This window comes from Balaenoptera ricei, chromosome 5 (assembly GCF_028023285.1).
Source record: "Balaenoptera ricei isolate mBalRic1 chromosome 5, mBalRic1.hap2, whole genome shotgun sequence".
Classification (NCBI taxonomy): Eukaryota; Metazoa; Chordata; class Mammalia; order Artiodactyla; family Balaenopteridae; genus Balaenoptera; species Balaenoptera ricei.
Genome location: NC_082643.1, coordinates 109956839 through 109970382, shown reverse-complemented (window position 1 = coordinate 109970382; position 13544 = coordinate 109956839). Strand labels below are relative to the sequence as shown.

Sequence of the window (13544 nt, the reverse complement as noted above, 5' to 3'; positions counted from 1 at the left end):
TACACATACGAACTCTGAACTTTATTTTTTAAGCCATCAACTGTTGCACTCAGCAAATGATTTAAACTATGATTTCAAAGAAGGCACTTTGAAAACTAAAGACTTTCTATACTAGTCACTTTCTATAAGGGACATAGGAAAGAAGGCTTAGTTTTGCCCTTGTTCAAAAGATTTTCCACACAATTAATATGTGTTGATATAAATTGCCTAATTGAAGAATGTCAGTTTATGGTTTGCGGAAGAAAATGAAAATAAATTCTGGTTCGAAATCACTTCTTAGGAAACAGGCTGCTACTGCCACCTGGGGGAGGTTCTTTCTGCTTCATTCAAGAAAGCCAAATGTGCTTGTCAGAGGAGTAAATCCCTTTTGTGTTTTCTTTGTCATATCCACACAGGAAGAAGACTTTTAAACTTTCTGCCCATGAAGTCATAAAGCATTCCAGATGTCTCCAAAATTCCTTCACACAGAAATACATACTTCACAAACTTTTTGAGAGGTACAGGAGAAGATGAACCAGAATATAATGGTATGAAGGTTTCTACAACTTATAAACTGAGAAAGTATGTTGGAAAATATGGGTTATATACTAAAAAGTGGAAAAATCAAATTTAATCTTTTAATAACAAAATAAAACCCCAATTTTTAAGCAAAATTTATTTGGCCTTAAGTTATAGTTAAGTACTCCTTTTCTGAAATATGTTATCATTAATTGATATGGAAACTGTATGTGTTGATATAATCATGCTAGTGATCACATCAAATAATAAATTTCAGTTGCATGGAAATAGCCAAGAGAGTTTTCTTAGAGAACTTTTGAATTTTTGAACTAAATACTGCTATGAAGTCAATATCTCTTGCATGTATATTACATATCTATTTGTTGAAACGTTTTCTTAAGTAGTAATATGTCAATTACAATGGAAAAAATTGTGGCCATTGCTTTTCAATGTCTACTTTCTATTTAACACTTGCCAATCTTGCATTTCTTTAGGGTGTAAGATAAATTGTTACCTATTAGCAATTCTCTTAAACAAAGAAGTTAATCCTGGAAATAGAAGTTTCAGGAAGTACCTATTGCAGTTACACATCTGTCAGGTGACATAAAAAACTCAGTGCTGATTAGAGGAAGACAACTAATCATTTATAGAAAGGATTCTGGTAATAGATTAACTAAATAAAATACATACAGTATCAGTCTCAGAGTGGTACAGTGACACTGCCAGAAGGTTGAAGTTCATAACTGTACCAGCTTGAGGGAAGTCTGTGGAGAAAGCATTTTTAAGATTGGAAAAGGTAAGTGACATAGAGCGAATCGGTTGTGATTCCATAATTAATTCTTGAAAAAAAAATCACACATCTAATTCAGGAGTAAAAAGAAATCTGAGTGTCTATGGTGCAGCTGACACAGCTGAATGAGCTGGTGAGTTGGGGTCACCTTCAGGGACCCCTAAGGTGAGTGTCTTTTGTATGAGGGTGTGAGGCTCCTTCAACATGTTCATATTAGGGCCTGGAGTGAGTAGGGTGAGGGGCATCAGAGGACAAGAAAGGCCAGCGGTACATAAAACTTTATAGTTGAAGTACAAGTTATAAGCAAAAATAATAAATATGCAATATTAAATGTCTTTATTTCTGAATCAGCAGATTGAGTACATTTGGCAATTGGCCAGTAGCTCTGCCTTATCAATCTAATGAAAATGATGGATGACCTTAAAATGCTATAAGGGGCCTATGTTCTGCACAAAAAATAACTACATTTTAGGGGTGCTGTAAACGAAATAGATTCTCCCCAGGTTCTCTTCCCTCCTAACTGAACGGCACAATGTGTTGGGCTTTCCTTTCTTCATTGAAGAGCCAATACTTAACTATGATGAACCATGGAGATGTTTAATTATTTCATAACAGATATTACAAGTAGTTCTCATTTTCATCAGAATGTTGCCTAGTTGTTAAAAAATTAGTAAACAGGAACAGAAGTCTTCCTTTAATATTATTCATGTTTCATAGGACTGAAGCATTCAGGAAGTCAGGAAAGATAATTTTTTGCAGATGCCACTTGTATATTCAAGGGGTGGGGAGGTAGGGAGTGGGGAGGTGCGGAACGTTGTTTAAAATGCAAGAAGGGCCATTTCTTCCACTGTACTGTTCCTTCTTCTCCTCCAAGAGTGAATACTTTTCAAATATTGCTGCTACCTTTTTTCCTGAACCGAGAGACCTCAGGACCCCATTCCTAAACCAACTCACCTGTCACATTGATAAGTTAACATATTCCTCCTAAACATGGTTTACACCATCTTCATGTAATTTTTTTCCTAATTTTCCTGCAATTATTGTTTCCTCCTCCCTTCCTTATCTGTATTTGATTTCTCTCTCCTCTCCCACTGCAAACTACTAGTATTATTTCCATTTTCCCTTTGTCACTGAGGGGTCCCCACTTCAGTGGAGAGCTCTTCCATGCTTCAGACACTAAGAATAAGGGGAAAGAAAATCAAAGTCAATACTTGGGAGTGCTCTAGGCCAGGTAAGAAGCCTTATATTGGGGGAGTGTAGAAGCCTGACTGCTTATGCTGAGCCTTTGTTTACCCACAGCCATGATGGACTCCAATAAGATGACCATCAACTTGGTTCTCTTTGGCATGACTCAAAGTGGAAAAAGTTCTGCTGGGAACATTCTTCTGGGAAGCACTGACTTCCACAGCAGCTTTGCTCCATGTTCTGTGACCAAAGATTGCAGTCTGGGCCGCAGCTGTCACTTCCACAGCTTCATGCGTCGAGGCGGGCAAGAGGTAACCCTGCAGGTCCAGGTGCTGGACACTCCAGGTTATCCGCACAGCAGGCTGAGCAAGAAGCATGTGAAGCAGGAGGTCAGGGAGGCCCTGGCACATCACTTCGGGCAAGAGGGTCTGCACCTTGCACTGCTGGTCCAGAGGGTGGATGTGCCTCTATGTGAAGAATCTTCCCCAGTCCAGATGATCCAGGTAATAAAAAAGAGGCAGTTACACTGATGACATTATTCCCATTTGAAGGACATTATCTTAATAGGAAAGAACTATGAAAAACTGGTTAAAAGAATAGTTTTAAAGCAAGTAGTTTAAAACAAGTGCTGGTCACATAGAAATAATTGGTAAAAATTACTTGATTTTCCCACCAAGAGTCATTTTTACAATTTCCTTTAGAGGAATTCAGTCATTTTGTAACTGGGTCATAGAAAACAAAACAAAACAGAACAAAAAATGAGATACTGAACTTCAGAGGTTAACTAAGTCTCAAACCCGTAAGAACTGTGAATCTGATTGATTGTCAGTGTGGTCTCAGACGATCTGCATCAGAATCAACTGAGCTGTTTGTTAAAAATGCAGATTCATCCAAGCCCTACTGAAACAGAATGTCAGGAGTAGAGCTTGCCTATCTGTATTTGCATAAACTTCCCATATATTTCTCTAAAACAGTGAAGTTTTAGAACCACTGAACTAAAATACTTACTTGCATCCATTCAACATCAAGGGACAACCTCTTACAGTTCACCATAAATGGGGCGTTACTGTCTAATTCAGTCGCTGAACACTGTATTGAGCACCAGCACAGAGCTTAATGATTGGTGAGTAATGTATGCGCCCTGGTCTCAAAAAGCTCACAGTCGGGGCTTCCCTGGTGGCGCAGTGGTTGAGAATCTGCCTGCTAATGCAGGGGACACGGGTTCGAGCCCTGGTCTGGTAAGATCCCACATGGCACAGAGCGGCTGGGCGCGTGAGCCACAATTACTGAGCCTGCGCGTCTGGAGCCTGTGCTCCGCAACGGGAGAGGCCGCGGTGGTGAGCGACCCGCGCACCGCGATGAAGAGTGGCCCCCTCTTGCCACAAATGGAGAGTGCCCTCGCACAGAGGCAAGGACCCAACACAGCCATAAATAAAAAAAAAAAAAAAAAAAAAGCTCACATAGATAAACAAGACAACGCATTAAGTGCCAAAGTAGGGCAATGTATAACTCCTCAGTGAAGGAGACCTACACCACGGTAAATATTCAGGGTAGATTTATACTTTATTAACAGGAAAGAAATCAGTAATTTCAGAAGCTTTGCTTGTTTCATCATCTGTAGGGTGAGTAACTGCTCCATGCTAGCCATGAGAAGATCACAGGGACCTCAGGGTGAACAAAAATAACATATGCCACTTTTGACTAGTGGTTCATCCCTGTTTGTTCATTTATTCAATTTCTTGATTCTCCAGTCTGGGGCCACCGAAATTTAACTGCTGGACTTGACTAGTATTATTCAGTAGCCTCATTAAGTCACTGAGCTCAGAGAACACATCTCTCCTAGAAGCTTCACAAGTAAACTACATGAAGAATAGAGAGTAGACATTTTTAATTCAAAATGAATTTGTATAAATGCTTATTCTTCTTTTGGTCCCATCTCTGATTATGCTCATGTAGAATCTGTTACACTTAGAAAAACAGTATACTTTGCTTTAAAGAAAGATATTTCCTTTAACTAGTAAAGGCATAAGATTGTTCTAAATGACAGACACACGTTTTGTTTTTCAGTAACTGTGCATGTTTCTAAAAAAAAAAAAAAAGCCATATGTGTAATCACAAGAAACTAGCGGAAAAAATTAGGGTGACAAGAGTATAAAAATAATCCTCATCATCTAACTCCTGAAAAATCAAGGACGTTCTGTACAAAAGCAAAGAAGAAGAAAAGAAGATGATTGCAATTAAGAAACAATGTGGAATCTAAGAAAGCCCATAAACCACCCCCCAACCAATTAAAGCCTGCATTTCAAACAATATTTCTGGTAGAAATCAAGTGGGGCAGGGGGTAGGGGGGACCTGCAGCCATACAGTCAGTGTAACTTTTAAACAGTTTTAAAAATTCATTTAAAGTTGCTATTAAATAGACATTTAGCTTAAGCTATAGATGGATGTAACCCACTAAATTCAGGAAATGCATAAATAGTTCTCAAAAACTAACCTGACCCTCTCCATATGTCTCCAGATTTTTCTTTCTGCTGGTCCAGACAGGATATTTTAAGAGACATACATTTTGAAAATAGATTTTTCCAGTTTTAGGATATGGAACAATATTGTAATTCCCTAATTGTTTTTTATGCAAGTGAATTTGATTCATACATGTCTCTGATCCTTTTAAATGGTATTTGGCATATAGCCTTCTCCTCTTATGGCTACCTTCCTTACGTCAGTGGCCAATTCAGGAGCTGAAGGCACAGAGGAGATGGGCTAGGGAAAAACTCAGATCCAGAATAGTTTTTTCGAGAATAAATAACTTCTGTCTCCCGGGAGAACTCAGCAGCCAAGATTTAGTAATCCTCAGAGGGGCCTCGACCCCTACGAGGCACTGCAGTCCTATTCTGGGCTTACCACCTTGATCTTTGGTTGAAGATTGCCTAAGCACAGGCTGGCTGTTTATGACCTTCTTCCTGAAGGTGCCTCAGATACTAGTGGCAACCGTCTGGATATGCTCACAGATTGGGAGCAGCTGCAGAATGTCTGAATATTCAACAGGACCAACAGCTGTTAGGAAGGAGCAAGGAGTTGCTAAGGTCCTCTGGTTTCAGACACACTCTGGATTTCTCCTTCTTCCTGGCTCATGCAAAATGGGGAATAGAACATCTGCCTTCCCCTTTTTCTTTCCCCCTTTCTGGGAGCACTGATGCCTTCCATGGAAGTAGTCTGCAAGGCCAGTGCCAGAGAAGTGACCTCTTCTTTCCTGTACCTCTCTGTTGTCTCTTTAAATATCTCTCAATTTGTGCTCTAATATTTTACAGAGGGGTTATAAGCTGCCAACTGTGACAACTGAAACAGTTCCTCAAATCATCCCTTTTTCTTTATGTTAGGCCTTCACTAATTTACAGTAAAATGGTGAAGATGTCAATGAGTCATCTCCCCAAAATTGGGAAATAAAGGGAATGATTCATCTGAATGTTATCTATCATTTTAATTTTTTAAAAAATCCCCCAATAATAGAGCAGAGCATATATAATAAAGTCACCTTAGGGAAAGTGCTAGCATACAGCCAAACTGCACCAGGAATTGAATCCAGGAATTGACTAAATTCTTTCCATGATCATGGTATCATGTACATATTATCACTGTATATATTCAGGCTTCAAGCATGTATTTTAATTTCGAATGAACAACTCAGCTGCTGATGTTACAGATGGGTGTACACAGGAAAGGTGCAGAAAGGCCAATGTAAGGCCTGAACATACTAAACAAAGATCATGGGCGTAGGTGTTCTATAGAATTCAGTTGAAAAATAAGCCTGTTACAGTTCTAGGTATATGACTATAAATGTTACTAAGACTTTCCTGGTTTCAGTTCCTCACTTATAAAATGGGGATAATTTACCTAATTGAAGAGTTCTGAGGGCTATATTTAATAAATGTAATGTGTTTGGCATTGTGCCTGAATTACAGCAGGTTCATAGTAGGTTTGCAGAAAATTGCCGTTACTATTATTGTTTTTATTGCCATCAGCACTACCTAGATTGTGATGAGTACTTATTCAAATGAACTACTAGATATAAGCAACATATTATAGATGTTAAGAGCATGGGTGGAGTAAGTTATATCTGTGTTCAAGTTCCTACTTAGCTACTCTCTTTGTAACCCTGGGCAAGTAACTTCTCCAAACTTCAATCTTTTCATGGGTAAATTGGGAAAGATAATAGTTTATTGGGGAAGATAATAGTTTACTGGGTTACTTTTGGAATTAATGTCATATTAAGATAATAGTAAATTAACTCAGACACTGGCACATGGCAAGTGCATAATAAATGCTACCTATGATCACTGTGACTTTATTGTTAGTATTTGTTTTACCCTAAAATTGGGACATATTATATGTAGCCTTCTTTGGGATTATTTTGATAGGCTTCAGAAGAAAGTAAGAGTGAAATAAAACTTACACAGTCCTGATTTATAGGAACTTCCTTATTAATTTAGAAAAAAATCTGGGAAAAAAGTTCACTGGCTTAGTAATGTTAAACTAAGAAGCCCCGGGCTTCCCTGGTGGCGCAGTGGTTGAGAATCTGCCTGCTAATGCAGGGGACACGGGTTCGAGCCCTGGTCTGGGAAGATCCCACATGCCGCGGAGCAACTAGGCCCGTGAGCCACAACTACTGAGCCTGCGCGTCTGGAGCCTGTGCTTCGCAACAAGAGAGGCCGCGATAGTGAGAGGCCCGCGCACCGCGATGAAGAGTGGCCCCCGCTTGCCACAACTAGAGAAAGCCCTCGCACAGAAACGAAGACCCAACACAGCCAAAAATAAAAAATATGGCCTCGAGGAGCCCTCCCAGGAGTGCCAACCCACAAACATTAAAAAAAAAAAAAAAAAAAAAGAAGCCCCAATTTAGTGTGAAGGACAGGGGTCCCCTGTCAGTCAAGGAACCTCTGTTACAGGCCCAAGTCTGCCAATAATCAGCTATGTGGCTTTGGCCAAGCCATTTAACATCACAAGGCCTTAATACCCTCATCTGTAAAATAAGGCCATTTTGACAGATGATCTCTAAGGTGGACTGTTCTCTAAATCTGATCTAAGGAGGCGTATCATTCAGCTTTGGCTCTCTAAGAAGGAGAATGTGGTGCTCCGAGTGGGAGGAGAGTAAGGGAAAAGCATAAAATAGAAAGAATGGACCTTACTGTCCTCCTGATCCATGATAATGTTTTTCTCAGTTGATGTAATAGTTGGCTTTTTTTTAAAGTTTCCCCCTAAAATGTCCAGATGCTATGATTTCATCAACCACAAACAAGTGGGGCAGGGCTGGTGAGGTCCTGGGAAAATGAACGTAATTCCTGGAAAACAAAGTTTATATCCTAACTAGTTGTCCCAAAAGGACTAGATGGACTCATACCCATTAGCACTTTGAAACCAAACAACTCATGACTGATTGTAAAATTTCCATCTAGCTTAGTACTATATTTAAATTATTAACACCAGATAACTTACATTAACTTATCTTTTTCTTGGATTTTTTATGTGAGGTATCAATCATATGTGATTATTCTTTCTCTGGATCCATAAAGAATGTTTGGCCACTAACATGATGACTATACACCAAGTGACACTACTTTCAAATATTCAACTATTTGCTGGCCAAAAATCAATCTAAAGAATATAAGCTAAATCAACCATTCTCTTCTATTTTTGGCAGTAATTCAAAAGTGCAATTTCTCTCACAGTTTAGGACATGAGCATCCTTTCATAAATAATTATCAACAGGTAAAAAATTTGCAGTGGCTGAACACATGGACTTGTAAGTGGTGTCAAGCTTACAAATCTATTATCCTTAGGCGCTTTAACTCATTTTTCCCGAATGATATTATGGTTTAAAGTATAGAAGACGTCTGGTGGAGACAAACAGGCAACATGTTAATGTTACAATACAGAAAGTCAGGAACTAAAAACACACTGTGAATGTTATACCCTTTAATGCAATAAGTACTAACCTAGCAAGAGAATTCTGTTATAATATATAACTCAGGAGAGAAAGAACCACTTGAGCCAAACAGTTTATTTAGCATGAATTTTTATAATGGTGATGTTGTAAAAATATTTAATAATAAATATAGCCCCTGCATCAACCAATATCCAGGGAATAGGTCTGGGGGTAACACTCAAGGGGTTAAGGACCGTGGCTATTTATTAACTTGTATTAAACATTTCAATATCCTGACAATCAACATGAATGCATCAATAATGCACTGAGTGAATACCAGGTCTGGCTCTAAATCTGAGAAACTTCTAGAGACAAGAGTGATGAAGGATCAATAGTTGTATAGAAATAAAATCCCAATACTATACAATTCCCAATAATGCTCAATCACTTTCTTTACTTGGTATGTCTTTACTGCCTGAGAACTCCTTTGTTAATTCCTATGCTCGAGGCATCATCACATGCCAGAAACTTTTTCTGACCCCTCCCTTTACCCCCAATTTCCACCTCTCCCATCCAAAACTAGGCTAAATGTTTGCCTCTATAGCGCCAATATATTTTCTATCATAACACTTGCGATTACAACAAACTGGAAGTATTTTTTTCCTGTCTGTCCCTCTTCCTTAGACCTAACTTTAGTTAGTAAACAAGAATCTCCACTAGATATAAGCAGGAAATGTACCTGTCTTGTACCACTCCTTGTCCCCAAAACAAAGTAGACCCTCAATAAGTATTTGCAGAAGGAATAAATCCCCTAGAGTGCTTTTTAAAATTCACATTCCCAAGCTCCACCCCTAAAGATTTTGATGCATTTTTAGCAAGCATCCCAGGTGATTCTGATGTAAATGGCCCAGAAATCTCTATTCCCAGAACCTAAATCTGATATATTTAGCACTTCATTAATTTTTCAACCATTTGGATTAATTTGCTGGGGCTGTGATAAAAAGTATAATTAACTGGCTGGCTTAAGAAACAGAAATTTATTGTCTCTCAGTTCTGGACGCTGGAAGTCTGAAACAGGTGTTGGCAGGGTTAGTTCCTTCTGAGGGCTGTGAGTGAAGGATCTGTCCAAGGATTCTCTCCTTGGCTTATGGATGGCTGTCTTTATGCTCACCTGGTGTTCTCTCTGTATTCATGTCTTTGTCCAAATTTGTTTTATAAGGACATATTGGATTAGAGTCCCCCCCTAATGATCTTAATTAATTGCATCTGCAATAACCCTATTTCCAAATAAAGACACTTCTGAGGTACTGGAGGTTACGACTTCAACATATCGATTTGGAGAAAGGGGTTACAATTCAACCTACAACAGGGTTTATTTATTTTGCAATTCTCTGACTTCTCTCTCACAAGAGACGTGTTAGAGTATATAGAATATACGACAAACTCTGAAGAGGTCTGGTAATTTTGCTATGTCACTATTAGCTAAAATGTGATGTTGACATTGCACATATACTTTGATTTATAAAAGAGCTATGTTCTTTAAAGGTTGGGTTAAAGTTTTGCTAATTTGCATTTTAAAGGCACATAAGCATATGCCAATTAAAGTACTTCTTTGAAAAATTCTTTTGTAAAGTTCAGAATCTTTCTGTTTAAATAATTATTCCCTAATGAACTGATCTGGAAATGTCTGAGGATTTTCTTGAAGCAGGGCATTTCAGGAGAACTAGAAATATACAATTATTCTATGGTATAAACAGACACATTTCGAACAGATATGAGGAAAAATTTTGGACCTATACCTTGAGAGAGTGCCTCTGAATACAAAATAGAAAGTGCAGATTACAGGCGAATTTGTGATAATGAACTAGAGTAGAAAAGTTTTACAGGAAAGTACAATTTTGTGTCCCAACAATTAAATTTCAAAATTGAGGACTCAAAATTAATAAATAAAACCCTAAACCTTCTATTTGAGATGATGGTGAGGGTCTAAATTCCAAATTAATACAACATATTTATTAAGAGTTTACAATGTATTAGAGGCTTTGATTGATTAAGAAAGACATAGACTTTGCCTTCAAAGGGGTCATGGCCAACTTATAGAAATAAATGTGAAAATGAATAGCTCTGATAAAAGTCAGACTGTGTTAGGAGTTATAATTGGTAACCACAGTCTTGAGATGTTTCTAATTTAAATATATTGTCCCACAGTTCCTGTATTTTCATATTAGATTTACATGTCCTGATTCTTCCTTCCTCCCTCCTTCCCTTCCTTTTCTTCCTGCTTTCCTTTTTCTTTCTTTCCCGCTCTCCTTCCCTCTTCCCCCTTTCATCTTTTTTCAGTTGTTCAATATTATAAATATGAATCCTATATTCATTCAAAACAGTTTCCCACACTGCCATCCAATTTTTTCAAGATTTTTATAAACTAGAGTTTGTGCTAATGCCTCTGTTTGTACTCAACCTCTTTATACATCAGTTTCTCCATATCATAATGGTATCTCCCACAAATCACCATGTTGAGCTTCGAAAGAGATAAAGTATGTAAAGCGCTTAGCATAATATCCGGCACTAAATATTAGTTGTTCTCCTGTCTTTTTTTCTTTTAATTATTATACGTTGGATATTTCTTCTTATGTTTATTCCTTAGCATTTAATACTTCTCTTGCTATTATAAACTGTTAGCAGCTTTGGAAATATTTTTGTTATGGGAGTGTTTGAAATGGAAGGAATTTTACTGTCACATTGTCATGATTTCATATAACTTTGGAAACATTCAAAAAAGTTAAATGGTTATTTCAATATGCCTTTCATATTGCATGAACAATCTGCCATGTGCTATTACTTCTGCTTTATATCAGCTCATTTTCACTAATCAGACAAGAATTTACTACATAACCAACTTCTACATATTACTAAACAAAGGAATACCAGTCTGCAGTGTTTTTCACCCACATTAGAGGAAGTCAACCGATAAATTGGGTTTGATTCCAGTTATGTGAAGAGGATGCGAGTCACAGTAATATTTTGTAGTTGTTCCAAATTACCAAATGTATTTTGATCTTAGCATTTCCATTACATGTCATCTGATTAATTGATAGATTGTAACCAGATTATGTAATTATAAATCCTTAGAAAATGCTTTCAGCGATGATAACGCAACATTCCTACAGAAAGATATGACAATTCCCTTGGGCAAGGTGCTCTGACAAAGGAATTCAGTGGTTCTAAAAGATTCAGGTTGACAGGCAAGTATAAATGACTGCTGAATGTTGCAAACGTAATTAAATCATATGCAGCATTGATAATATGCAGTTTTGAGGTTGTATATACATAAATTATAACAACAAAATAAAATGGAGAACTAAAGCCTTTTCTTAAAGCCCACTCATCTCTGTCCATTTGCTTACATTACTTGACCCCATCGTCACTTCCATTATATATTTCAGCTTTTAGAAACATAATGAGGTACAGATCTACTGACTGTGTTAAACCATAGTAATCCTCAGCTCTTCTTTGAGAAATATAGTCCAAGGCTAATAGCCATTTAACTTCTCTCTTTCAGGAACTTCTGGGACATGCTTGGAAGAATTACACTGCCATTCTTTTCACCCATGCAGAAAAAATCGAAGAGGCTGGGCTCAATGAAGATGAATACTTACATGAGGCCTCTGATACACTGCTAACCCTACTAAATTCTATTCAACGCAGATATATTTTCCAGTATAAAAAAGGAAACTCGCTTAATGAACAAAGACTAAAAATCTTAGAAAGGATCATAGAATTTATAAAAGAAAATTGTTACCAAGTTCTTACGTTTAAATGAGATTTAGGTGAAAGGAAAAGGGCTTTGGGTTTTAGAGCCAGCAACCTGGTTTCAAAAGTGCCTTTGTTAGCATGAATGTGGACCATGAGAATTTCCATGTGCTGCCAGCGAGAGTGTACATTGGTATAACCACTTTGGAAAACTGGCAATTAAAAATAAGATTTCTAAGGCAAATCCTATGACACAATAATTATACTCTGAAGTATATATCCAACAGAAATGTATACATTTGTGCACTAAAAGACACGTATGTACAAGAATGTTCATAGCAGTACTATTCATAATAGCTAAAAACTGGAAATTATCCAAATGTCTACTAAGAGTAAAACGGATAAGCAAATTGTGGTATATTTAAACAATGAAATATTATACAGTAATGAGAATGAGCAAACTACAACTGCATGTAACAAGATCGATGAATTATCCAAACATAATGTTGAAAGAAAGAAGCCAGACATAAAAGAATACATACTCTATGATTTCATTTGTATAAATTTCAAAAACAGTCAAAACTAATGTAATTTTAACTGTTTTGACGTGAGAAGTGTTGGAAGTCAAGTTACCCTTGGTGGAGTTGGGGGGATAGTGAGTGAAAGCACACACCGGGGCGGCTTCTCAGATTCCAGTAATGTTCTATTTCTTGATCTGGAAGTTGGTTTCACAGAATGTGTTCCCATTGGGAAAATTCGACAATAGACACTTCTGACTTATGAACTGTTTACTATAGATGTTATACTTAAATAAAAGTTAAAAATGAATAAATTATTATCCATATTTTCAAAACTTGCTCCACGGCTTACTTGATCCTAAAAAATTAAACTTGTGAAGGCCTGTTCCTCATGTGAGATACCTACTTCATATTTACTGTAATGATGAAACAACTTAGCACATATTAGACGCTCAGTAAATGTTAACTTCCTCTTCCACTTTCATATAATCCCTGGTTCCTATTAAGGCTTGGAAATACAGGTAAAAGCTCAGAGCCGAACCCTGCAGCAGAAATAACTGTTAACAATTGTAATAACCAAATATGAATAAAGCTTTGACTGAAAAAGAGGCTTCCAGTCTACCTTGGAAGGTCGGTCAATTTGGATTAGTAGAGAGATCCAGGATAAACTCAAAGGCAGCAGTGAGGATCGAAGGAAAATAATTCTAGTCAATCGTAACAGCCAAGTCCATCAACAAGTCAGTATCAGATCACCCTCAGGTTTAACATCTGCACATGAGCATTATCATTTATAAGATTCTTTCCTAAGGTAGTCCCCAATTTACAAACAGCTTATTTTCATAAAGTTAATTTGTAAATTGCTTTTTTAGTGTGCATTATA

The 13544-nt window shown here is 37.4% G+C and overlaps 1 protein-coding gene across 1 annotated transcript; it reads left to right on the top strand.

The window, feature by feature from the left end:
- The first annotated feature begins 2589 nt into the window (after window positions 1-2589).
- On the top strand, window positions 2590-12216 carry GIMD1 (GIMAP family P-loop NTPase domain containing 1). Its single transcript, XM_059924209.1, has 2 exons — window positions 2590-2976; window positions 11956-12216. The coding sequence occupies exons 1-2, from the start codon at window positions 2590-2592 to the stop codon at window positions 12214-12216; spliced, it is 648 nt and encodes a 215-aa protein (XP_059780192.1).
- The last annotated feature ends 1328 nt before the right edge of the window (window positions 12217-13544 follow it).